This window comes from Gorilla gorilla, chromosome 12 (assembly GCF_029281585.2).
Source record: "Gorilla gorilla gorilla isolate KB3781 chromosome 12, NHGRI_mGorGor1-v2.1_pri, whole genome shotgun sequence".
NCBI classification, from domain to species: domain Eukaryota; kingdom Metazoa; phylum Chordata; class Mammalia; order Primates; family Hominidae; genus Gorilla; species Gorilla gorilla.
Window position 1 is genome coordinate 95,454,301 of NC_073236.2, and position 23,241 is coordinate 95,477,541.

General features: G+C 43.2%; 1 protein-coding gene across 1 annotated transcript in view; it reads right to left on the bottom strand.

Annotated features, from left to right (window-relative positions):
* The window catches only part of SLC3A1 (solute carrier family 3 member 1), a 45,135-nt gene that overhangs the window by 19,023 nt on the left and 2,871 nt on the right, over positions 1–23,241 (bottom strand). The window contains exons 2-6 of the mRNA XM_004029165.4: positions 20,665–20,844; positions 20,011–20,165; positions 15,387–15,512; positions 1,600–1,719; positions 557–681 (exon numbers count right to left, since the gene is read on the bottom strand). Of these exons, the coding sequence (XP_004029214.4) occupies positions 557–681; positions 1,600–1,719; positions 15,387–15,512; positions 20,011–20,165; positions 20,665–20,844 (706 nt within the window). The remainder of the gene's footprint in view (positions 1–556; positions 682–1,599; positions 1,720–15,386; positions 15,513–20,010; positions 20,166–20,664; positions 20,845–23,241) is intronic.

Genomic DNA, 23,241 nt, shown 5'->3' on the forward strand with positions numbered 1-23,241 from the left:
ACTCGCTGCAACCTCTGCTTCCCGGGTTCAAGTGATTCTCCTGCCTCAGCCTCCCAAATAGCTGGGATTACAGGCACCCACCACCACACCCAGCTAATTTTTGTATTTTTAGTACAGATGGGGTTTCACCACATTGGCCAGGCTGGTCTCAAACTCCTGACCTCGTGATCTGCCTGCCTTGGCCTCCTACAGTGCTGGGTTTACAGGCGTGAGCCACTGTGCCCAGCCTGGAACTGGTTTTTGAAAAAGAAAAAATAATAGCTCATGGCTAACATTTAGCTAATATAATCTCTTTTTAATTAACCCAATTTTCACAAAACTCCTGTGAAGTACGTAGTGTGATCTGCATCATTTTACAAAAGAGGAAACAAAGTCAGCAAAGTAAGCAAACAGGAAAGGAATATGGCAGGCCCTGGTACAACCAAACTGTAATCAATTAGAGTTATGCGGGCTTGTTACATTATTACTTGAACCTCCAAATACACTTGGTTGTGAGGGATACACTGCAGATCACACACTAAGCCTGGGAAGAAATGAGAGCATATGCCGTGGTCACCTGTATCTGCCGGGCTCCGTGCTGTATTGGTCCATGGTCTGCCGGAAGCTGCGGACAATGTCGTGCATTCCCACCTGCGTGGTGGTGAAGTCATGGTACAGCTCCGAGTATTGTGTGACCGTGTCCTTTGAAAACCAGGACGACATGGTTACCCTCATTTCATCCATCGCATGCCCACAGCTGGCTCTATGTGAATGTAGACAACCTCTTCAAAGGGCTCAAGCCAAGCGAGACACACACTCAAACATGGTTTTGTGGATGGAGAAGAATGCTTCATTTGATGCTCAAGTTGTTAACTTTATAAATCTACTAAGCAATATTTCTCTAATAAACTGTCACCCATTTTAGCAAATAAATTTTACCAAGCAAAACACTGATTACAAAGTTCTCCTCAACACGTAATTGTCAAAATGTTTCAGACCCTTTTAAAAACAAACAAAAAAAGATCTTAGTGGTTATAGAGCTCATTATTACACGTATACTTTATCTGCTCACAAAACTATTAACATCATGCACTTAAATTTGTTTCTTTACCATCACTATCCTTTCTCCTTACTGTTATACTTTCTCGGGGTTTCAGTAAATTTTTCCTAATTTCTGTATCTTTGTAGGATTTCTTTGTCAGTGTCTCATTTCTATGTCTTTCTAGGATGAAAATAATCTCCTAGAATCAAAACAAAAAATTACATCTCATACAAGCCAAGGCCTCCTCACTTGAGCCTATGTCAGATGACAAAATTGCAGGAGTAAATGTCCTCTATTTTGTGGCCCTTGGTAGAGCCCACACTGTCCATGTCTTCAGAACCCTTGTCACTGAAGGACTCCTCAAGGGATCCCTCGCTCTGGAGGGAACCAGTGGAAAAAAAACATCTAGTGCATATGCATTTGAAACTCTTGCGCATTTCCTAAAGAAATAAATCAAGGTACTTGCTAGACACAGGACAAAACTCATCTCTGTAACTGGTATCTCAGGCTGAGAAAGAAAACACTCTGATGACATTTTCAGAAAAGGCAAAAGAAAAACGTTTAAAATAAAACTTTACCGGGATTTGGGTCTTATTTACTTGGATCTCATCTCTCAGATGCTTTGCTTCTAGGAGGAATTTAACAGCATCAAAACTAAAACCATCAACACCCTTTGTGAGCCAGAACCGTAAAATTTCCTAAAGATGAAGAAGCAAAATGCTTGGTTACATTAACTACGTTATTATCACAACGTTTAATAAAAGTTTTGACTGTTAATGACTTGGCATCATAAAATAGATATCTACATACAGAACAAGCACAGTATTCACAGTCTCTTTTTATCTATTTAGCATAACTGTCTTACTGAAATGCACTCTCAAGTAACTGCATTTAGCGACTCCCACACCTCCTTCATATTTGAATTCAGAATTACAATTAGTTACATTTATAATGGATGTTATAAGGATGTTTTCAAAGTTTAGAGAATCTACTAAAAATGAAAGAATGAAACCATAAAAAAAAGATAGGACTCAGAATAAACTAGGAAAGTTTCTCATCTCCCTCATGCCCAACTCCTTAACTGTCACTGCAAACTCAAAGAAAATAACACATTGTTCAATAGTTAAATATTTCACTCCTTACTAGGAAGGCAAATGAGAGGTGAAGTGCTTAGATATTAAAGGATCTCCTGCTAGGAGTAATATGGAAGGAACACACAGAAAAAAAATAGAATCAACCATCAACCAAGTAAATAACTAAGAATAGTGATGATCCTATGGTAAAACTCAGATACAAGTGTTGTCTTGAATACACTCAGATAATCAAAGATGAAATGGGCTGGGCACGGTGGCTCATGCCTGTAATCCCAGCACTCTGGGAAGTCGAGGCAGGCGGATCACCTGAGGTCAGGAGTTTGACACCAGCCTGGCCAACGTGATGAAACTCTGTCTGTACTAAAAATACAAAAAGTAGCCAGGCATGGTGGCGGGTGCCCATAATCCCAGCTACTCGGGAGGCCGAGGCAGGAGAATTGCTTGAACCCGGGAGGCGGAAGTTGTGGTGAGCCGAGATTGGGCCATTGCACTCCAGCCTGGGCAACAAGAGCAAAACTCTGTCTTTAAAAAAAAAAAAAAAAAAAAAAAAGGAATGTACATTATTCCACTGGCTTTAATTTCACAGATAAATTGATCCCAAACACAAATGGTTAAGCTAAAAATCCAGGTTCTCATACATTTAATTTTATTCTTTGGTGGCAGACTTTCTTCCAGAGGTGTGTGCTGGAAACCCAATTATTTTATGAATGCCCCTGGCTCACTCTCCTCTCCTGCCCTACTGTTCCAACACACCTTGCTAGAGAGAAGGTAGTCATTGCCTGCTCAGCCTCTCCCCTGCCGCACCTGCTCCTGAGAGCATCATCGTGGGCTGCCTTGTTCCCAGGCATTTTTAATGCTGAAGCCAAAGATTAGAGAGATGAAGACTGGTGCAAATAAGTGGTTAGTCCGGGCGCGGCGGCTCACGCCTATAATCCCAGCACTTTGGGAGGCCGAGGCGAGTGGATCACTTGAGGCCAGGAGTTTGTGACCAGCCTGGCCAACATGGTAAAACCCCGCCTCTACTAAACATACAAAAATTAGTTGGGCATGGAGGCATGCACCTGTAGTCCCAGCTACTTGGGAGGCTGAGCATGAGAATTGCTTGAACCTAAAAATCGGAGGTTGCAGTGAGCCAAGATCATGCCACTGCACTCCAGCCTGGGTGGCAGAAGGAGATCCTGTTTCAAAAAAAAAAAAAAAAGGCAGTGGCAGGGATAGGGGGGTGGCCAGTGTGGCCAGAGGAGCACAAGAAAGAGTAGAAGGAGGTAAAGAGAACTAACTCATCATGCTCAGCTTTGTAGTTAACAGGAAAGATCTGGGATTTGTTTGAGGGTGATGGGAAACCCCTGGAGGGATTTTTAATCAGAAAAGGCTGTGGGCTGACTTAACATTTTTTTAAAGATCTGATGTGTGAAGAATCAACTGTATAGTATGGCATTTCCTCAAAAGGTTAAACATCAAGTTACCATAAGACCCAGCAATTTCACGCATAGGTATATACCCAAGAGAAATGAAAACTTATGTCCATGCAAAAACTTGTTCACAAATATTCATAGCAGCGTTATTCATAATAGCCAGAAAGTGGAAACAACCCAATGATCTATCCATACGATGAATATTTGGCCATGGAAAGGAACAATGTGCTGACACATGCTACATGGATGAACCTTGAAAAGATTTTTCTAGCCAGGTGTGATGGCTCACACCTGTAATCTCAGCAATTTAGGAGGCTGAGGTGGGAGGATCGCTTGAGCCCAGGAGTTCTAGACCAGCCGGGCAACATGACAAAACCCTGTCTCTACAAAAAACGAAAAATTAGCTGCGTGTGGTGGTACATGTCTGTAGGCCTCTGCAACAGCACCTGGTACTTAGTGAACCAATTGTAGCAAGAAAGAATGACATATTGAGCCTGAATGACCAAACATTACAGAAGTACAGTATGTTCCCTGGCTTCAGGTCTACAGAACAGTTGGGGACATGTGGGACAAGGGATGGTCACCTAATAATGCAGGTCCTCATGAGAGGAGACACCTCTGCCTACAGGGCTGCAAGAGCTTCAAGACATTTCAAAATAATGCGGGTGGGCACAGCAGAAGAAGGAAGAGCTAGAGCTTGAACTTGACCTAGATGACCTGGTGGGATTTCAATGGAAGGTGGGAATGGGACAACATGAGCCAAGTGTGGAGGCAGAGGCTGGCCTGTACTGGGACAGGTGGGAGGACCAGGTGACCTTGAAAAGCAGAGGTCCTGAGCCTCAGCTACCTGCCTCAATCCCCCAGCCAGCCTCTCCCAGCAAGGCCTGCTCCGGCTCTGGCACCTGCTCACAAGCTCTGCAAAGGAACAGTGGCTCTCCCTACTTTTCTCATCCCTTGCTGTATGGAAGGTTTCACAGGAATGTATATTATCATTTTAGAGCAGAACCATCTGTAAAGTACTAGAGTTAAACAGCCAATTTTCACCTATGGAGGGAAACAGAGCCACAGATCCCAAATGACAGCTATCCCACAGTTCACTTGTATATCAGAGTTTGTTCTCATGCTGCTAATAGAGACATATCTAAGACTGGGTAATTTGTAAAGCTGTTTAATTGACTCACAGTTTCACAGGGCTGGGGAGGCCTCACAATCATGGCAAAAGGCGAAAGAGGAGCAAAGTCACATCTTACATGACAGCAGGCGAGAGAGTTTGTGTAGAAGAACTCCCACTTATAAAACCATCAGAACTCACTATCACGAGAACAGGATGGAGGAAACCACACCCATGATTCAATTATCTCCACCTGCTCTGCCCCACAACACATGGGGATTATGGGAATTACAATTCAAGATGAGACTGGGGTGAGGACACAGCCAAACCATATCAACTTGTTTGACTCGAAGTGTGTTTCTATCTGCACGTGAATATGGAGGTTTCAAGTCAAGTCAAGGGTCTCAACAGCTAAATGCAAGGGTTAACACTGCTCCTGTCAATTCACTTTAAGCTGAGATTTTGAATGGTGAAGCTTGAATCAATTTTTTATGCCTAAGAGCAGGTTCTGGGGCGAATAACTCTTATCATGGGCACAGGTGACCCAAATAACCTCCAGTAATCTCTACCCAGTGGAATTTTTCTCTGGGGCATAAAAAACAAATGTGTTCTTACTAGTGCCTTTATCTTTTACCAAATTCATTCATTCAATAAGTATTTGAACTCCTAGTGTATACCAGGCACTTAGGCAAGCCCTGGAACTACAACCACAAGCAAAATACAACAGACACAGTCCTAGGTCTCCCGGATTATTTTAGAATCTCCAGCTAGACAAATAGCAACACAAAAATATTTAAATCACAGCTGAGACAAAGGAGAGAAACATGGTAATACAAGAGGGTAAAACAGCAATTCGCCCTGGGGAGGGTTTGCAGCTGGCAAACAGGAAGTGACAGCCATTCATCAGGGAATGGGCTAGAGAAGTCTGGTGGGGCAAAGAAAGGCACCTCATTTCTAGAACAGGTTTTCAGTGGCTTCAGGAGTGACCTTACTATGAAGCTAACCAACTTAAGCTTCAAGACCTCTCACTTGCACCCATCTAACTCCCCTTCTTTGCTCATTCTAAATAAATACCAACTTTTCTGTACTTAATTTTGTGCTCTATTTTAAGAAGGCCCTAAATTACTATCAGCTTCAGACCCCGCGCAACCTGGGTCCACCCCCAGGTGGTGCTGTTCTTTAAAAGTGTGAACATTGGTTGGGGCAGAGCACGAATAGCTGAAGGCATCCAAGCAGCCTCTGACAAAAATGTGGGAAAACATTAAGCACCATTCTGTGTAAACATCAAGCTTTTGGGCACTGATTTCCTAAAATAAAGCCAGTCCTTTTCTTTACGGAGTCCGGATCTCAGCATTGTGAAATGTTGACCTGACATTAAACATGAGAAACTTGTACCGCACGGAAGGTTTATGGCCCTGGCATAATCAGAAATATTATCATTGTTTAATGAGACAAAACAGTAAAAGCTTGATGGACATTTTCTGAAAGTCATTTTAAATGCTGATAATTCAGATTATCACCAAGATAATCCAAAGTTTGCTCTTGAAAAATATGTGCTTCATGCTATTTATTCTCTCAACCAGGAGGGAAAAGAGAGCTTCAGATTTTAATTGTTAACCCTCTTTACTCCCGTGAAGGTCTCCCAGGGTTCCAGATGCAAAAATGGGCACAGAGCCTGGGTCAGCTAGGTCTAGTGACCCACGTAGGTGCCGTGGACTCTGGGAACTGGACTATACACTACGTCCTTGACTCCTGTCTGACTCCCATGACATCACGCACTCCTGGTTTTTCCACTGGGCACCTTTTAACTCCTTTCTCTTTAAATAACTCGCCGCTCTGAGTGAAAAGAAAGCAAGTCAACATTAAGGAAGCAAGTTAACATATCCAAATACATGGAACCTCGAGCCAAGCCTTTCCTTTTCAGATGGCTGACATTTGGGGGCCCGTTTACCTAAAAACCCATGTTTGGGAAAAGCTCTGTCTACTCTTACATGGGATGATAGAGAAGACATCCTCTTCAGCCAGGTGTGGTGGCTCATGCCTGTAATCCTAGCACTTTCAGAGACCGAGGTGGGAGGATCACTTAGGCTCAGGAGTTCAAGACCAGCCTGGGCAACAAAGTGAGACCCTGTCTCTATTAAAAAAAAAAAACAAAAACAAACCAAAAAAAAACAAACAGAAGACATCCTCTTGAAAATGTCATCAATCCCAGGTTGTCCATCTCAAGAAGGAATGAGAAAGGATGTTTCAGAGTACAGAGGAAACTGTTTCTCTACTTAGAGGCAAGAGAAAGAAAACTGACCCTACTCATGTTCAGAAATCTTGGAAAAATTCTTTGCTAACTCCTCCAGAAGCAGGAAGTAGAGGAAAGATCAAGGACTTCAGAATCTGACCCTCTGGGTACAACCCAGCTCTCTCGCTGTCCAGCTGCATGACATAGGGCATCTGCAAGACCAGCTAAGCCTCAGTGTCTCCATCAATAACATAGTATGGAGGGTTTCTGTATGGAGTAAATAAGGTATTGCTGCCAGAGTCAATTGACTTTTCAATTTTTTTTTTTTTTTTTTTGAGATGGAGTCTCACTCTGTCACCCAGGCTGGCATACAGTGGTGTGATCTCAGCTCTGCAACCTTTGCCTCCCGGGTTCAAGCAATTCTCCTGCCTTGGCCTCCTGAGTAGCTGGGATTACAGGTGCCCGTCACCACGTCTGGCTAATTTTTGTATTTTTAGTAGAGATGGAGTTTCACCATGTTGACCAGGCTCATCTCGAACTCCTGACCTCAAGTGATCCACCCACCTCAGCCTCCCAAAGTGCTGAGATTACAGGCATGAGCCACCACGCCCGGACCCCTTTCAGTCTTTATATTACCCAGTCTCTCTGCATCATTCGACACTGTTGACCAATCTCGTCTTCTAGAAACACTCAGATACCTTAGCTCCGTTATACCCTGCCCCTTGGTTTGCCTCCCTTCTCTGTCTCTTCTGCAGCTCTTTGATGTCAGTGCTCCTTGGGGCTCCATCTTACACCCTCTGGACATTTCACTTCACAATAGTATTTATTTACTTACCAATTTACTGACTATTTAACAAGTACTGTATACAGTAAAAAACATAGCATCCTAAGTGCTTTACAAAGGTTAAACCATTTAATCTTCAAGTAACCCCATTAGCTATGTACCATTATTGTTCCCCCTTTACCAATGAGGAAACTGTGGCTCAGGAAGATGATGTGCCTTTGACAAGGTCATGGTTGGTAAGTGGTGGCGGCAGAATTGCAACTGTACGGCGCCCTGACTTATTTGCTAGCCTGGCTCCCTTGGTTTTTTCTTTTAATTGGAAGGTCTACCAACACCAGGCCCTCATTCACATGTGAGCAATTCGCTCCAGCTACGTTGCAGTTGGCCCTCTTGCTCACCTTACCCAGCCTGCTTCTCTCACCAAACACCTGCCTGAGCTCTGTAGACATCAGCCACGTCAACAAGTCCCAAAGTTTTATCTCCAGACCAGACTTTTCCCTGAGCTCCGTGTCCTTATATCTTTTTTTTTTTTTCCTAAGACGGTGTCTTGCTCTGTTGCCCAGGCTGGAGTGCAGTGGCATGATCTCGGCTCACTGCAACCTCTGCCTCATGGGCTCAAGCAATTCTCCTGCCTCAGCGTCCCAAGTAGTTGGGATTACAGGTGCCCACCACCATGCCTGGCTAATTTTTGTATTTTTAGGAGAGATGGGGTTTCACCATGTTGGCCAGGCTGGTCTTGAACTCCTGACCATGTGATCCACCTGCCTCAGCCTCCCAAAGTGCTGGGATTACAGGCGTGAGCCACCGTGCCCAGCCCAGTGTCCTTATATCTAACTGTCCACTGAACACTTGGATGTGTCACAGGCAGCTCAAACTCTACATACCTAAGATATTTCCCTCTCTCTTCTTGTGTCTCCCATCTCAGACAATGGTTCTGCCACCCACCCCATATTCAAATCTGAAACCTGGGATTCACAGGGGACTCCTCTCAGAGCCCTGATGATTTCTCTGCACCTCTATGCCTCCATCACTGGCCTAAAGCCACCAGAATTTCTTTCCCGATTACTGCACCATCCTCCTCCCTGGCCCCAAAGCCTCCAAACCTGCCCTACTCAAACCCCTTCTCCAAAACCAGACTGATTTCTCAAATTGAAAAAAAAATATAAATAAAAAATAAATACCTAAGACCTTTTAAGCCCAAATCCTTACCAGGGCCTTCAGTGGTGCTCCTGACCTCACCCCCAGTGACCTCTCTAGTCTCATCGGGTCACCCTGCTCTATATATCACATCCCAGTGATACTGGACAACTCCCAGCACCTCTAATGTGTCATGATCCATGCTTTCCTCTGCTGGAAACACTCCCACCCATGCCTCTTCACTTAGCTCATGCCTGTTCCTCAGGTATCTCACCTCCTCTGCAAATGTGTCCAGGTTAGGCGCTTGCCCTGTGTATTCCTACCTCCTACTGTCATGACCGCTTGGCACATTTTATTGTAATTGCCTGTTTAATTGTCCACCTCCCACTCCAGAATATAAGCCCCAGGATGGTCACAAGAGTTATCTATCTTACCAGCCCCCACACCCTTAGCACATGGTCAAGACACACAATACCCATCATTAAATGAGTGAATGATTATAATAAAGTGCCTGGCATAGAGGAGGTGCAATAAATGGCACAATTATTATTATCAGGCATAGAGATGGCTAATCAAGCAGGTAGTGAGCGAACTGTGTTTTGAATTGAGCTGCTGCCTCCAGCAGTATCATGCTTAGTAGGGACAGAACGGAGCCTACGCCTGTGCTCTGGGTTCCCTCTCAGCTGGGTCTCCCCAGCAGTCCCTACCCTGGGGCTCAGCATTCCCATATGGCAGGTCTAGGATCACTCCAAATCCCAGATACGAGGCCAGGCCATCTGGAGTCTCTTCCTTGCCATGCTGCTAACCCGCTGGGTTACTTCACCTCTCTGTGTCTCAGTTTCCTCATTTGTCAAATAAGAAATTTGGAGGACCAGTAAAAACCAAAGTGATTGGGAAAGTATAAAATATTATACAAATATATACCCCTGATACCTCAGAGAAGGTTTTCTGACTTCTTCAGCTGAAAGTACTCAAGCCCCAAGAGGTTCGGAGCAGAGCCAAGTCCCCTGATGGCCAGTACAAAGAGGAGGAGAAAGAGAAGGAGAGCAGAGGGTGCTCTCCGCTGGATTTCCCCAGCATGCCAGCTTCCCACTGTGCAGATAAAGCAAAATCTGATAGGAGCGGGGAGGAAGTGGGCTCAGGCTCCAGGAGTACAAGTTGGTATGCAAGCAAGTCATGCCAAACGCCGCCTCCACACAAACCCTCTGAGCTGCAAATTATTAACCTGCTTAACTCTATTGCAGAAACAAGCGCTGCTGGGGGTAAGGTGGGGAGGAGGGTGACAGAAGTCTCCTTCATGCCAAAGGTCCCTTTCCAGGAGCAAAGAGGCTTTCCTCTCAGCTTCTCAGCATTTCTTATTTACTTCTAATAGTAAATCTTCTAAACCAGTCTTGCAAATAAAGTCTAATCTCTCAACCGGAGGCATTAATGATTCATCATATGAGGGATTTCAGCCAGAAGACCAGTGAATAAGGATCCTATCCACACACTCCACGGCTTGGGTATCTGGAAGAGCACAGCTGGGTTAGTCAAAAAAATAATTAATGTATTGGCTGGCACATTTTTGCAGAATTTATCATACTTGTCTAAACATCCCCAGACAATTCATCACTATTGCCACAAGGAGCCTGGAAAAATCCACGGCCTGATAAACCAACTGTAAACCAGCTGGTTTATACTCACATTTATCAATTTATAACTGAAAACCTCCTTGAAAAATCTGTGCAGAAAAAGTGAAGCATGGAGAGGGAAACACATACATTGCCTCAAAGCAGGTGTAGGATTGTGGTTAAGAGCATGAACTCAAGTCCTAGTGTCTGGATTTCAGTCCTGCTCCATGACTCCCAAGGATGGTGACTTTACCTATCTAAGCCTCGATTTCCTTCTCTGTAAAATGATCACAAAACCTCGTAAATTAGGCTTATTCTGAGCATTAAAGTATCCAGGAACAGCACTTAGCACATAGAATGTGTGGGGAGAGCATGAGGCGTGGGTGTGCTAAGGAGTTTTGGTGATGAAGAAGAGGAGAGTCCACAGGCTACCAGAGAAGTTTAAAACTAACCCCTAGTTAGTCTGCTGACCTTGTCTACAACTACCCACCCCACAACCCCACAACCCCATGGAGGCAAGGTGCCCTCACTCATGGTGCTTACTTCCAGAACCAATTCCAAAACAATTCATACAAATTCTGGAAACACCAAACATATATAGTAAAAAAAAAAAAAGTCTTAAAAATAAGTAGTCTATAGGAATACATTTAACAAAAGAAGTACAAGACATGTACTCTGAGAACTGCAAAACATTGTTGAAAGAAATGAAAGAACACATAAATAAATGGAAAGACATCTCATGTTCATGAATTGGAAGACTTAACATAAGATGGCTATATTCCCCAGAGTGAACCACAGATTCAGTGCAATCCCTATCAAAACCCCAGCAGGCTTCTTTGCAAACATTGTCAAGCTGACTCAGAAATTCACATGGAAATCCAAAGGACTTGGAATAGTGAAACAATACTGAAAAAGAACAAAGTTGTAGGATTCTCACTTCCCAATTTCAAAACTTACTACAAAGTGCTAGTAATTCAGACAGTGTGTGGTACTGACATAAGGACAGACATATAGATGAATGGAACAGAATTGAGAGTCCAGAAATAAACCCATGCATTTATGGTCAATTGATTTTCAACACAAGTTGCCAGACAATTCAGTAGGGAAAGAATAGTATTTTTAAACATATGTGGCTGGAATAACTGAATAGCCACATGCAAAAAAAAAAAAAAAAAAGAAGTTGGACTCCTTACCTTCACACCCTATATAAAAATTAACAAAAAATGGATCACAGACAATCTAAAATGTAAGACTAAAACTATGAAACTGAGAAGAAAACATAGGTGTAAATCTTCATGACCTTGGATTAAGCAACAGCTCTTAGATACGACACTAAAGGCACAAGCAACAAAAGAAAAAAATAAATAAATTGGGCCAGGCGCAGTGGCTCATGCCTGTAATCCCTGCACTTTGGGAGGCCGAGGCGGGTGGATCACCTGAGATCAGGAGTTCGAGACCAGCCTAGCCAACATGATAAAAGCCCTGTCTCTACTAAAAATACAAAAAATTAGCTGGGCATGGTGGTGTGCACCTATAATCCCAGCTACTCAGGAGGCTGCAGCAGGAAAATCACTTGAACCCAGGAGGCGGAGGTTGCAGTGAGCTGAGATTGTGCCACTGCCCTCCAGCGTGGGTAACAAGAGCATAACTCTGTCTCAAAAAAACAAATAAATAAATAGTACATCATCAAAATTAAAAACTCTTGTGCTTCAAAAGGCACCATCAAGAAAGTAAAAAGACAACCAACAGAATAGGAAAAATTATTTGTAAATCATGTATCAAGAATATGAAAAGAGGCCAGGTGTGGTGGCTCATGCCTATAATCCCAGCACTTTGGGAGGCTGAGGCAGGAGGATTGCTTGAGACCACGAGTTCGAGACCAGCCTGGCCAACATGGTGAAACCCCGTCTCTACTAAAAATACAAAAATTTGCCAGGTACGGTGATGAGCACCTGTAATCTCAGCTACTTGGGTGGCTGAGGCAGGAGAGTCACTTGAACCCAGGAGTTGGAGGTTGCAGTGAGCCGAGATCACGCCACTGCACTCCAGCCTGGGTAACAGAGTGAGAACCTGTCTCAAAAAAAAAAAGAAAAAAGAAAAAGAATATGTAAAGAACTTTTACAACCCAATAATAAAAAGACAACCCTATTTAACAATGGGCAAAGGGCCAGGTGTGGTGGCTCACACCTGTAATCCCAGCACTGTGGGAGGCCAAGGAGGGAGGATTGCTTCAGACCAGGAGCTCAAGACCAGCCTGGCCTACATGGAGAAACCCCATCTCTACAAAAAATACAAAAATTAGTTGGGCATGGTGGCACGTGCCTATAGTCCCAGGTACTCAGGAAGCTGAGGCGCAAGAATCACTTGAGCCTGGGAGACTGGGGTTGCAGTGAGCCAAGACTGCACCACTGCACTCCAGCCTGGGTGACAGAGTGAAACTCTATCTCAAAAAAAATAAATAAATAAAAATGAAATAAAAATGGGCAAAGGATTTAAATAGACATTTCTACAATGCAGATATACAAATGAACTCTAAGCACATAAAAAGATGTTCAACGTCTTTAGCCATTTGGCAAATACAACAAGTGAGATGCCACTTCATACCCACTAGGGTGACTGTAATAAAAAATATATGCAATAACAAGTGTTGGTGAGAATGTGGAGAAATTAGAACCCTTACGCATTGTTAATGGAAATGTAAAATTGTGCAGCTGCTTTGAAAAACAACTTGGCAGTTTCTCAGATAAACACAGATACAGATACCTACCAGGGATATACAGATACAGCACGATTCTGTTGTACAAAGTGTCCAGAATAGGCAAAACCTATCTAACTGAGGCTTAGGTGGGTAAAAAGATAGAAAGTAGATTTGTGGTTTCCCAGGGGGTGGGGGAAGAAAGGGAGGGGGCCATAAGGAGTGACTGTTGATGGATATGGGGTTTCTTTTTGAGAAGATAAAAGTGTTCTGAAATTAGGCCAGGTGCAGTGGCTCATACCTGTAATCCCAGCACTTTGGGAAGCTGAGACGGGTGGATCATTTGAGGCCAGGAGTTTGAGACCAGCCTGGCCAACATGGCAAAACCCTGTCTCTATAAAAATACAAAAATTAGCCGGGCATGGTGGTACATGCCTGTAGTCCCAGCTACTCGGAGGCTGAGGCAGGAGAATCGCTTGAACCTGGGAGGCACAAGTTGCAGTGAGCCAAGATCATGCCACTACACTCCAGCCTGGGCGACAGAGCAAGACTGTCTCAAAAAAAAAACTTCTGAAATTAGTAGTGATTGCGCAACTCTGTGAAGATACTAAAACCACTGAATTACACACTCAAAAGGGGTGAATTTTATGGTATGTGAATTATATGTCAATTAAACTGTTATTTCAAAATTAAACTAAACCAAGGGTTCTAGGTGCCCCTAGTGACTCCAGCATGACAGCTTGCATCCACTCTATCTGGCTGACGTGGTGAGCTGTGGAAAGGCACCCAATGCTCCCTGTTCTGTTAGGGTCTCCTCCCCACCTACTTAGCTCAGAGGACTCCCCTACTCCCCTAAGTTTCTGCCCACTGCAGCCATAGGAGCAGCAAGAACAAGAACAAGAACATAGCTGATATGTTTTGTGAATTATATTGTGAGAACTCATCAGCCCCCACCTCTTACTTCAGCGCCCTAACCCATTTCACTCCAGCATACTGGTAGGGTTGCCAGATAAAATACAAGACACTCAATTACATTTCAATTTCAGGTAATCAATGAACAATTTTTTGGTAGCAGTATGTCTCAAATGTTGCATCATTCATTTAAAATTTAACTGGACATCCTGTATTTTTATTTGCTAAATTTGGCAACCCTACACTCTGGCCTCCATGCCATCCCTGAAACACATGAACCACACTCTCACCTCGGGACCCTTCCATTTGTTCTTCTTTCTGCCCGAAATTCTCTCCCCCCAGATAGTCACATGGTTCCTTTCTCACTTCAGGTTTTTGTCCAAACAGCATCTCATCATAAGAAGGTGTCTCCTACACACTTTATACAGAAGAGCCACTTTTACCTGACACTCCGATGCCCCTTCCCCTTGGCATTCACCACCACCTAACATATATATATATATTTAGTGGCTAATTGCCTGCTTTCCCCTCAGTATATTGGAGACTGCTTGAGAGTAAGGCTTCTTTTATTCACTGCTGCATTCCCAGTGCTTAGAACAGGGCCTGGCACGGAGTAGGCAATATGTTAATATTTACTGAATGAGTACAGAAGTGTCGTGCATGGGTTATCTCATCTAATCTTCCAAACAGCCCTATGAGACAAATATTGCCACCAACTGTGTTTCATAGATGAGACAGCTAAGACATGAAAGCCAAATAACCATCAAGAAGCCCATTTTAGATGCAGGAGCCAGACCCCAAATGGCCCACCTCCCTGCACCAGCTCACTGTCACAGGCACCGCACAGCTCACTGTCACAGGCACCGCACAGCTCACTGTCGCAGGCACCGCACAGCTCACTGTCGCAGGCACCGCACAGCTCACTGTCGCAGGCACCGCACAGCTCACTGTCGCAGGCACCGCACAGCTCACTGTCGCAGGCACCGCACAGCTCACTGTCGCAGGCACCGCACAGCTCACTGTCGCAGGCACCGTACAGCTCACTGTCACAGGTGGCAGGGCAACTTGGAGCTAGGGTGGCAGGTGTTTCTGACTCCTTCCATTTAGGGTACTCTGGGTTAGATGAAGGAAGGAGTCACAGACATGTCTGAGAGTCTACATTTGCACCAGAGAGCTTAATCCTGGGATTTAATTCAGGCTTGATTATTGCCTACACAATTATTGTACAATATAAAATGTTTCAAATAACTATAGAGTATTTCAAATAATTAAAGACTTGATTTTGCCTACACAATTACTGTGCAATATAAAGTGTTTTAAATAAATACCTAAACCTCCATTAATGGAGAAGTCTGTGTGGGTATCTATACTCACTTTTATTTCTTCTTGAACATCAGGATTGCGGAAATTTAAATCAGGTTGCTCTTTCATAAACTGATGAAAATAACATTGGTTTCGCACTTCGTCAAAGTGCCAACTGGAGTTTCCATACACACTTAACTGGCAAACAAAGAAAACAGCACATCAGTGACCTATAATGGTATTGCCCACAAATAAAGATCATTGCCCTCCCTGATCCTTTGCAGGCAGAGTATGTAAATCCTGAGAGTTTTCCTTCTACAGAGAGCAGCAGGTTAAAGTAACCCCTTCCAAATACCCCCCACCCCATTGGCCTAATGCCTCACAAACATGGTTGCAATGTATTTTTACAGTAGATGTTGTTTGTAACAACTGCAACAGCAAACCAATGTTCTCAAACCCAAGACAAGGTCAACTTAAGGAACTGATATTACTAATGTATTTTCTTGAATCTTCCGTCCAGGATCCAAACTCTTGTTTGTGAAGAGAAGCAAAATGGTAGTCAATTTGGAAGAAAGACACATTCCGTTCATCTTGGAGCTTGAGTCCAGATAGACTGAATATTTAAATTGTATCCCCAGAAAATTATTAGAATCCTTCCCTTAAAATCTCTACCAGTCTCCAAGAATAAAAAGCAACTTCAAGTGTTGGTACTCAGCAATAGTTGCCACTGTCGCTGGTCTCCTCTGTCTGGAAATGCTCACATTTATGGCCCCATGGTATGACTCTCCCGGCTGCCCTCCCACATCTCTGGCCACTCCTTAAGTCAACGCTGTAGGCCCTTGAATGTGAGAGTTTCATGGGGCTCTGTCCTAGGCCTTTTGTTCATTTCATGTTAAAGAGAACATCTGGAAAACATTTAACAACTGGGAGGTTTTACATAAATCTTTTTGAGTTGGAAGACGTAGTTACACTGAGTCCACATGTCCATGGCAACACCAGGCAGATGCTGAGTAGTAGCTGCTGCCTTTCAAGGACATGCACCCTTTCCAATTCAACACACAGCCCACCTGGACACAACCAGGGCAAGAGATTTTTAGTGTACATAAACAATAAAAAATCAGTATCCAGAATACAAAAGGAACTGAAGAAAGCAATTTCAAAGGGATAAATAATTCAAAAGAAAGTAGGGGAAAGAAACCATAAAGAGGTGTTTCACAGAAATGGACACTCAAATGAATAAATGTAAGAAAAGATGTTCAACATCATTAGGAATTAGATAATTACTGTATTAGGAATTAGACACATCATCATTAGTAATTAAATAAATATAAAATTAAGATCTCAATGCAATATTGTTTTAAGTCTGGGCTGGGCATGGTAGCTCATGCCAGTAATCACAGCACTTTGAGAGCTGAAGCGGGAGGACTGCTTGAGGCCAGAAGTTCAAGACCAGCTTGGGCAACATAGTGAGAGCCCATATTTACAAAAAAAATAAAAAAACTCAGCCACGCATAATGGTGCATGCCTGTGGTCCCAGCTACTAAGGAGGCTGAGGTGGCGAGGACTGCTTGAGCCTAGGAGCTCGAGGCTGCAGTAAGCTATGATTGAGCCACTATGCTTCAGCCTGGGTGACAGAATGAGACCCTGACACAAAATAATAATAATTTTTAAATAAAAATTACAAAGTTGGGCAATACCAGGAATTAATGAGAATGTGTATTTTTTATACTTCTGTGGGGGATATAAATTGGTACAACCATTTTGATAATGAATTTGACACTATCCTGTAGAGCTGAGCATGCAACATCCTGCACAGCAATTTTACTCCTAGTTATTTACCTTAAAGAAGCCCTTGGTTGGGCGTGGTGGCTCACGCCTGTAATCCTAGCACTTTGGGAAGCCGACGTGGGCCGATCACAAGGTCAGGAGTTCAAGACCAGCCTGGCCAATATGGTGAAACCCTGTCTCTACTAAAGATACAAAAATTAGGTGGGCGTGGTGATGGGTGCCTGTCGTTCCAGCTACTTGAGAGGCTGAGGCAGGAGAATCGCTTGAACTGGGGAGGCAGAGGTTGCAGTGAGCCAAGATCGCGCCACTGCAGTCCAGCCTGGGCAACAGAGCAAGACCATCTCAAAAATAAAAAAAAGAAGCCCTTGCACATGTACCCCAAGATAGATTAATGACAGTGTTTATAGTAACATTGTTCATAATAAAAAAAAAAAGGAAGTAGCCCAACTTCCCATCAACTGAAGAGTGGATAAGTAAACCATGGATTGTTCACACTGTGAAATATACAACAATGAAAATGTATGAACCATAGCTACCTGAAGCTACATGAATAAATCGTGAAAAAGTTAGTTAAGAAGACTATACCTAGCATGACACTTTTCATAAAGTTCAAAATAGATGAAACTAAAAAATAATTTTTTTAGAGTCGAAGTCTTGCAATATATGGTTATATGTATGATATACTACAAGGTGTTTATCCATCATATACATATACATATTTTTGAACATATTAACTATTACATTAGAAAATGCAACCTTGACTATAGTGGAGAACTAAAAAAGCAATAGAAAAGCTGGATGACAAAAAAGGCAGCTGTGATCATTCTATAAGCAAGAAATGATATAGTTTGAGTATGGCAGCAATTTTTAAAAGCAGACTATGGAGCTGAAATGACTACATCCCATCTTTAGCCCTGTCATTTATTAGCTGAGTAACCTCAGTCTGCCTATCTGAAAAACAGGAATTACACCTGACTCATAGGATTATAGAGTGGATTAACTAAATTAATGAATATAAAACACTTAGCACAGAGCCTGGCACAGAGTAAGTATTTTGTAAATGTTTGCTAATGTCATTGCAATTTTAACAAGTCAGTGAACTGGAGGAAAAAAAGAGGTGAAACTGCCAGGACTTGCTGACAGCCTGTTCCTCAGGCTGCGTGGTAGTACCATTCACTGAACCTGGGAGACGGAAGGTTATAGGGAGAAAATCACACATCACAAAGCTGACCTGCAAATATATCAATTCTGAGTGTCCTTGGATCACCTAAAAGTTGATGTTTAAATATTTATGGAGAAGGTCCAGAAGAGAGAAGGAGGGACTGGAGGAGGGAGGGATGATCCAGAATAAAGGCAGGAGAGAACACAAACCCGGGCAAGGGGAAGCTCTGGCCTGAGACAGAAGCAGAGCTGCCAGATGAAGTGCAGGATGCCCAGTTACATCTGAATTCAGATCAACACGCATATTGTTGAGTATAAGTATTACTCATGTGGCCAGGCACAGTGGCTTACACCTGTAATCCCAGCACTTTGCAAGGCCGAAGCGGGAGGATCACTTGAGCCCAGGAGTTCAAGACCAGCCTGGACAACAGAGTGAGGCCCTGTCTTTACAAAAAAATAAAATATTAGCTGGGCATGGTGGCACACATTTGTGGTCCCAGCTACTTGGAAGGAATAGCTGGGAGGATTGCTTGAGCCCAGGAGGCAAAGACTGCAGTGAGCCATGATCAAGCCACTGCAGTAAGCCATGATCAAGCCACTGCACTCCAGCCTGGGAGACAGAGCAAGACCCTGTCTCTGAAAAATTAAAATAAAAAAGAAAGTATGGTCCACACTAAAAAATTATTTATGCACTGCTTATCCAAAATTCAGATTTAACTGGGCATTCTGAATTTTTATTTGCTAAATCTGGTCACCCCAGAAAGGACGGATCTGGCTTCTGTTGTAAAAGGAGTGAGTAGGAAGAGGGTGAGAATGGGGCAGGCAGGCTTGATGGCTTCTGTTTTCTCTGTGAAGTCGAGTTTGCTGCTGAGAGTGATAAGATGGGGTAGAGGCAGATACGATGTTTGAAATGAGGGAGGGAGGGAAAGTTGATCGGTTGAAATTAGCAAAATCCCCAAGAAGATTGGATGGCTCAGTTCAGGTGGGGACAATGAAGGTGTGATGTCTCCAGAGACTCAACTACTAAGGTTTAGGCAAAAAGAAAGTAGATAATTGGGTTCATTCATGGCTAGGGTTTTGTCAGACAGAGGAGACAAAAAGTCAGAAAGGCAAAGGGGGCCAGGAACGGTGGCTTACACCTGTAATCCCAGCGCTTTGGGAGGCCGAGGCAGGTGGATCACCTGAAGTCAGAAGTTCAAGACCAGAGTGGCCAACATGGTGAAACCCCACCTCTACTAAAAATACAAAAATTAGCCGAGTATGATGACGCACGCCTGTAATCATAGCTACTGGTAAGGCTGAGGCAGGAGAACTGCTTGAACCCAGGTGGAGGTTGCAGTGAGCCGAGATTGTGCTATTGCACTCCAGCCTGGGAGACAAGAGCAAAACTCCATCTCAAGAAAAAAAAATGCAAAGGGGTATGGATAGTAGAAAAATGGTTATCGAACTAATGGGACATGGAATCCAAGTTGGACCGGGTAGGAAGTGAAGGAAGGGTGGAAGGAGAGAAAATAGGTTTGAATTTGCTAGAACACATCATCTCTATGATGAAATCAGAAATCTAAATAATAATTGGAAGCCTGAGTAAATAATAACCGGAAACCTTATTTCTATTTCTTTCAGAAACTTGCCCCCTTCCGATAAACTATATTCATTCATTTTTCCCTCAAAAGGGTTTTACTAAATCAGTTCAATCACCACATATCTGCCTTTTACCCCTTTGTAAATCAGACAGGTTGATACTTACCCAGTTGTTGGGTGGAATGGTTTTGCCATTTTCATGGGTACAGTCATGCCAGATATAATAATCAGTATATTTTCCTGTCCGTGTCCGACTCAATTGAAACCAAGTATGTTTATCACTCGTGTGGTTTGGTATGAAATCGATGATTAATTTTAAACCTAACGAGTAAGAGACATTTCAAATGCTAGGGAAAGATTGTATTAGAATAACATATGACAGGCCAGGAACAGTAATGGCTAACGCCTGTAACCCCAATAAATTGGGAGGCTAAGGTAGGAGGATTGCTTGAGCCCAGGAGGTGGAGGCTGAAGTGAGCCATGATTGCACCACTGCACTCCAGCCTGGGAGACAGAGCAAGACCCTGCCTGGAAAAAAAAAAAAAAAAAAAAGCAGGGAAAGGAGAGGGGAGGGGAGGGGAGGGGAAGAAAGGAGATAGGGAAGGAAAAAGGAAAGGAGAAAGAAAAAAAGGAAAGGGAAGGGAAGGGAAGGAAAGGAAGAAAGAGAAACCGGGAAGGAAAGAAAGAAGGAAGGAAGGGAGGGAGGGAGGGAAAGAAATAGTATATGACAGTTAAGGAGAAGAAATGCTTTAAGTAAACATTTGAATAAGTGCTTCTCTCAACCCTCATCCCCATCTTGCCCACTTTCCATTCAACTTACCTTTATCATGTATGGCTGCAACCAGATTCTCAAAATCTTCCATCGTTCCAAAAATGGGATCAACTTCCCGGAAATCTTCAACACCATATCTGAAATCTTTAAGGGACGATTTATAAAATGAAGTAATCCAAACAGTTTTTATATTTAAAGCTGTGATGTAGTCCAGTTTATCTTGAATACCTGAAGAAAAAAGTCAAAGTCATGAATAAATCCTACTTTGTTTTAGTTAAAGGACAAAAAATATAACAAATATGCCTAAGATAGAAATATTTACATGAAGGCAAAAATACTTAGAATTTTGTTGAATTTGAGTATAATTCAAATAGGAAGATCTAGCTCTACAAAAAATATCAAATTAGGCCGGGTGTAGTGGTTCACGTCTGTAATCCCAGCACTTTGGGAGGCCAAGGTGGGACGATACCTAAGGTCAAGAGTTCGAGACCATCCTGGCCAACATGACAAAACCCCATCTCTATTAAAAATACAAAAATTAGCTGGGTACAGTAGCACATGCCTATGATCCCAGCTACCTGGGAGGCTGAGGCAGGAGAATCTCTTGAACCTGGGAAGCGGAGGCTACAGTGACTCAAGATCACACCACTGCACTCTAGCCTGGGCGACAGAGCAAGACCCTTTCTCAAAAAAAAAAAAGAAAGAGAAAATCAAATTAGTCATCTATCAGTAATCGATGACTTTTAACATAGCATTAAAAAAAATCTCTGTGACTTACTCATATTTTATATTTAAAACCAAGACTGTGGTATTGTTCATTTATTCTACACATGGTTTTTGAGCAGCTAATCTATGCCAGCTGCTGGGCTAAGTGTCAAGGAACAGAGCAGAGTAACGCATGGCCCCTGGCGGTCACATGGTCTACACTGCACTGTTCTGTCTAAGAGCCACATGTGGCTACTGAGCACTTGCAGGGTGGCTGGTTGGAATTGAGATGTGCTGTAAGGGGACAACATGTATTGGATTTTGAAGACCCTGTACAAAAAGAAAGAATGTAAAAATCTCATTAATATTTTTATACCGGGCTGGGCATGGTGGCACATGCCTGTAATCCCAGCACTTTGGGAGGCCATGGTGGGCAGATTGTTTGGACTCAGGTGTTCGAGACCGGTCTGGGTAACATGATAAAACCCTGTCTTAAAATACAAAAAAAAATAACAATATGTATATATTTTTATACTGATTATGTGTTGAAATGATACATTGGATTAAACAGAACATATGAAAATTAATTTCACCTGCTTCTTTTTTCCTTTTTTAATGTGGCTACTACAAAATTTACAATTTCTTATGTGGCTCCCATTGTCTTTCTTTTGGGCGGTGTTGGTCTCGGAAGTGTCTGCAGGCAGGGGTGGGATGATGATCAGACTGAAGAGCTAAGGAAGGGCTGCAGAAAGTGCTTTAAGGGCATCAGGGCATTGGCCCTTGACCCCCAGGGGCAGAGGAAGCTGATGACCCCTGAGGGTAAGGACAGAGAAGGTCCAGGATGGTGTGGGCAAAAGGGATCAGAGTGAAGGGCTTCCAGGCACAGCAAAGGAAAGGAGGGAACAAGAATAGAAAGGGCATGTCTAAAAAAGGGTGAGAAGACAGGACACAGTGGCTCACGCCTGTAATCCCAACACTTAGGGAGGCTGAGACAGGTGGATCACTTGAGGTCAGGAGGTCAAGACCAGCCTGGCCAACATGGTGAAACCCCATTTCTACTAAAAAATACAAAAATTAGCTGGGGACGGTGGTGCATGCCTGTAATCCCAGCTACTCGGGAGGCTGAGGCAGGAGAATTGCTTGAACCTGGGAGGCGGAGGTTGTAGTGAGGTGAGATTGTGCCACTGCACTCCAGCCTAGGCGACAGAGTGAGACTCCATCTCAAAAATAATAATAATAATAAATATAAATAAATAAGTAAATGCATCAATTAATTTAAAAAGGTGATAAATGTTGTCGGTGCACAGGGTCTGAGAAGGAGTGAAACCGCAACACAGAAGGTAAGTTTGTGCCAATATTTGAGGAGTCTTTGTTTCCACTCTCAGACTGCCTTTGAACTTGCTAAATTTGAACTATTTCCCTTGTTCACTTATATAGGAACCCAGGAATTTATACAGAAGAGAATTCTAGGCTTGGCTGAGAAGACATGTGGAAATGAAACTTTGTATTTAGAACTTTGTAGGATAATGAGCAGATAATGTGTTTTCTCCTTCTAGTTCAGAGTCCCAAATGCATATTCAGCAACTTGAGTCTAGAATTCAATCTCCAGTAACTTTCTGTGTAATCCTGATGTGGCTTCCTACAATTAGACTGTCAGAGGCCACACCGCAGGCTGAAGGTCACTAATTCCAAAGCACAGAGTCATTCGACACCTGGGATCTGGGCTCTTCCCCTATAACATGCTGCTTATTTATTTTATTTTATTTATTTATTTATTTATTTATTTTTGAGATGGAGTCTCGCTCTGTCGCCCAGGCTGGAGTGCAGTGGTGCCATCTCAGCTCACTGCAACCTCCGCCTCCTGGGTTCATGCCATTCTCCTGCCTCAGCCACCCAAATAGCTGGGACTACAGGCGCCCG